This window comes from Cynoglossus semilaevis, chromosome 17 (genome assembly GCF_000523025.1).
Source record: "Cynoglossus semilaevis isolate Cse_v1.0 chromosome 17, Cse_v1.0, whole genome shotgun sequence".
Classification (NCBI taxonomy): domain Eukaryota; kingdom Metazoa; phylum Chordata; class Actinopteri; order Pleuronectiformes; family Cynoglossidae; genus Cynoglossus; species Cynoglossus semilaevis.
The window spans coordinates 15,697,716-15,701,659 of record NC_024323.1 but is presented as its reverse complement, the minus strand read 5'-3'; the positions used below and the strand labels follow the sequence as shown (position 1 = coordinate 15,701,659).

The following is a 3,944-nucleotide window of genomic DNA, read 5'->3' as shown; positions in this document are numbered from 1 at the left end:
TTTGGCTGACTGGTTATTATGGTCTGTGTTTGGCTGACTGGTTATTATGGTCTGTGTTTGGCTGACTGGTTATTATGGTCTGTGTTTGGCTGACTGGTTATTATGGTCTGTGTTTGACTGACTGGTTATTATGGTCTGTGTTTGGCTGACTGGTTATTATGGTCTGTGTTTGGCTGACTGGTTATTATGGTCTGTGTTTGACTGACTGGTTATTATGGTCTGTCTTTGACTGAATGGTTATTATGGTCTGTCTTTGACTGACTGGTTATTATGGTCTGTCTTTGACTGAATGGTTATTATGGTCTGTGTTTGGCTGACTGGTTATTATGGTCTGTGTTTGGCTGACTGGTTATTATGGTCTGTCTTTGGCTGACTGGTTATTATGGTCTGTGTTTGACTCCAGCCCAGGACGCTCCTCTTCCTTCTACGATAATGAGATCGTCATGATGAACCATGTTTATAAAGAACGCTTTCCAAAGGTAACACACACACACACACACACACACACACACACACACACACACAGTGTTCAATCATCTAAAGCGGTGGTGCTTAAACTCTGGTTCACATATGAATAATGGTACTTGGGGAAAGAGGTTGAAGGGTCAAAGGTGTGTGACTTGTGCCCCCCTCCCTCCCCCCCACCACCAGGCCACAGCGCAGATGGAAGGGAGGCTGGCTGACTTCATCCAGACCTTCTCCCCTGAGAACGTCCTCCCTCTGGCAGACGGAGTCCTGAGCTTCATCCACCACCAGATCGTTGAGCTGAGCAGAGACTGTCTGGCCAAGAACCAGGAGGGTCTCATCACCTCCGTCTACTTCTTTGAGCTGCAGCAGAATCTGGAAAAACTTCTTCAAGACGTAAGATTTAAAGAAACACACACACACACACCGTGTTGTCCAGAGATGTTTGGTTAGACAGGAAATGACCTCAGATCTGACGATGCGTTGATAACGACCAACATGAACTCATTACTGCGATCAACAACAAGTACTCTGGTGACACTAGGTGTCGCTGTCCTAAAGTCTGATGACACAGAGATGACACAGACCTGAGTCTTCATCTGTCAAAGGCTGCAGCTGGTCGATGATGAGGAGGAGGCAACATCTTCATCATCGTCATCGTCATGGAGGCTGCAGCTCAGCCGTGTCTCCTCTGTGTTCAGACGGTCCATCAGTGGACGGTCATGTTGAAAATGTCTTCTCCTCGCAGGCCTTTGAACGTTCAGAGAGCGCCGAGGTCGCCTTCGTCACTGAGCTGGTGAAGAAGCTCCTCATCATCATCTCACGTCCTGCCAGGCTGCTGGAGTGTTTGGTGAGAAAACAAAACAAATCAGCACCAGGTTAATGGGGATGAAACGGAGCGCCAGGATTGGTCCTGGTTTCTGTCTTGATGATGTCATTTCCAGGAGTTTAACCCAGAGGAGTTTTACCACCTGCTGGAGGCGGCAGAGGACCACGCCAAGGAGGGTCACCTGATGAAAACTGATATTCCTCGCTACATCATCAGCCAGCTGGGACTGACCAGAGACCCTATTGAAGGTGAGAGGAGGAAGTGATGTCAGAGTTCGTTATGACATCATGGGTTCAACCTCTAATCTGTCTGTTGGTCCACAGAGATGGTGACCCTTGACACCTATGACAGTGAGGGTCCTCTGACGCCTGAGACGGACGACTCCACCGAGGTGAACTTCTTCTTCTAGTCCCTTCCTCACAGATAGACTGACGACCCCCCTGACCCCCCTGACCCCCCGAGTGTCTCTTAAACATTAGGCCAGTACTAGACTCAGTCGACAGACACTGACCCCACAGTGTGTGTGTGTGTGTGTGCGTGTGTGTGTGTGACGTTGCCTCACAGCGAAAGAGCCGGGGGGCCAACCAACCAGCAGAGGGAGACTTTCAGACCATCAAGCTGATCAGTAACGGAGCCTACGGGTGAGTTTGACACCCAGGACTGTTACAAGCACCAAACGGTTCCTGATGTCCAGATAACCGATGAGAGTTTGTCTCCGTCAGGGCCGTTTACCTGGTGCGTCACCTGGAGACGCGGCAGCGGTTCGCCATGAAGAAGATCAACAAACAGAACCTGATCCTGAGGAACCAGATCCAGCAGGCCTTCGTGGAGAGGGACATCCTGACCTTCGCTGAGAACCCGTTTGTCGTCTCCATGTTCTGTTCTTTTGAGACCCGACAACACCTCTGCATGGTCTTGGAGTACGTGGAAGGTGAGGGGCGCTTCAGAACCTTCACCTGGGAGAAGGGTTGTGACTGTGGTTCAGCTCAGGACACACCCAGTGGTAGAACTGGGTACAGCAACCACTGAGCTCTGTCCAGTCTGTGTGTGTGTGTGTGTGTGTGGCCCTCGTCCAAATGAGGACTGGAGGACAAGTGGTACCAGGAGACGTCGATGGTCATGACTGTGAGACTAATGTCATGATTATCTCTGCCTGCAGGTGGCGACTGTGCCACGCTGCTGAAGAACATCGGAGCTCTGCCTGTGGAAATGGCCCGCATGTACTTTGCAGAGACAATACTCGCCCTGGAGTATTTACACAATTATGGCATCGTGCACCGAGACCTGAAGCCTGACAAGTGAGTCCGGACTCCAAAAACGTGACGTCAAACAGAAGTTGTTGTTTTTTAATCTGGTCAACAGAATAATAAACTTCATGGATTTGTGTGTTTTTGATTGACAGCTTGTTGATCACCTCCATGGGACACATCAAGCTGACGGACTTTGGTCTGTCCAAGATGGGGCTGATGAGTCTGACCACCAACCTGTACGAAGGTCACATAGAGAAGGACACTCGTGAGTTCCTGGACAAACAGGTAACTTCAGTAGGTCAGGAGGTCAGGAGGTCAGGAGGTCATACGGTAATGATAACAATTCACAATTATTTTTTTGTTTTATTATATTCATTTATTTTTTAAGTATAGTTTTTTATTTGTACTCCTTGGTGTACAGACATGTAAACCGCAGTTCCTCATCTCTCCTGCAGGTGTGTGGGACTCCAGAGTACATTGCCCCTGAGGTAATTCTTCGTCAGGGTTACGGGAAGCCCGTGGACTGGTGGGCTATGGGCATCATCCTGTATGAGTTCCTGGTGGGCTGTGTGCCATTTTTTGGAGACACTCCAGAGGAACTGTTTGGACAGGTGATCACAGGTAACTGGACCTCAGTACTGTCTGGACCTCAGTACTGTCTGGACCTCAGTACTGTCTGGACCTCAGTACTGTGTGGACCTCAGTACGGTCTGGACCTCAGTACTGTGTGGACCTCAGTACTGTGTGGCCCTCAGTACTGTCTGGACCTCAGTACTGTCACCCAGCGTCAGTGATTCAGTATTTGTATTTGTGTCCTCTGCTGCCTCCTCCAGATGACATCGTGTGGCCAGAGGGGGACGAGGCACTTCCTGTTGAAGCCCAGCACATGATCTCCTCTCTGCTGCAGAGGAACCCAATGGTCAGACTGGGCACAGGTCAGTGGGTCAGTGGGTCAGTGGGTCAGACAGTGTACTGTCTGATCCCGGGGTGCAGTACACTAATCTGGGACGTAGACTGTGGGCTGACAGACTTGTGGTCAGGTCCTCATGTGTGCGGTGTCCTCCTCCAGGTGGGACGTTTGAGGTGAAGCAGCACTCCTTCTTCACCGCGGTGGACTGGACCAGTCTGCTGAGACAGAAGGCCGAGTTTATTCCACACCTGGAGTCGGAGGAAGACACCAGCTACTTTGACAGTAGGTCTACAGATCAGTGTGTCGTGACAGTGGACGGTGTTGTCCTCCAGGTAGACCATGACTCTGTTTCCTTCTGTCCTCGTCAGCTCGCTCTGAGCGCTACCATCACGTTCAGTCGTACGATGAAGACGACACCAACGACGACGAGCCTGTGGAGATCCATCGCTTCTCATCATGCTCCCCTCGCTTCAGCAAGGTCAGGCCTGAA

The 3,944-nt window shown here is 50.5% G+C and overlaps 1 protein-coding gene across 1 annotated transcript in view; it reads left to right on the top strand.

Annotated features, from left to right (window-relative positions):
- LOC103393731 (microtubule-associated serine/threonine-protein kinase 1) overlaps positions 1 to 3,944 on the top strand; it is a 15,245-nt gene that overhangs the window by 5,129 nt on the left and 6,172 nt on the right. The window contains 13 exon segments of the mRNA XM_025064485.1: positions 404 to 479; positions 652 to 861; positions 1,214 to 1,315; positions 1,410 to 1,542; positions 1,618 to 1,685; positions 1,859 to 1,935; positions 2,017 to 2,225; positions 2,454 to 2,592; positions 2,697 to 2,829; positions 3,000 to 3,165; positions 3,378 to 3,479; positions 3,614 to 3,736; positions 3,823 to 3,932. Of these exon segments, the coding sequence (XP_024920253.1) occupies positions 404 to 479; positions 652 to 861; positions 1,214 to 1,315; positions 1,410 to 1,542; positions 1,618 to 1,685; positions 1,859 to 1,935; positions 2,017 to 2,225; positions 2,454 to 2,592; positions 2,697 to 2,829; positions 3,000 to 3,165; positions 3,378 to 3,479; positions 3,614 to 3,736; positions 3,823 to 3,932 (1,648 nt within the window).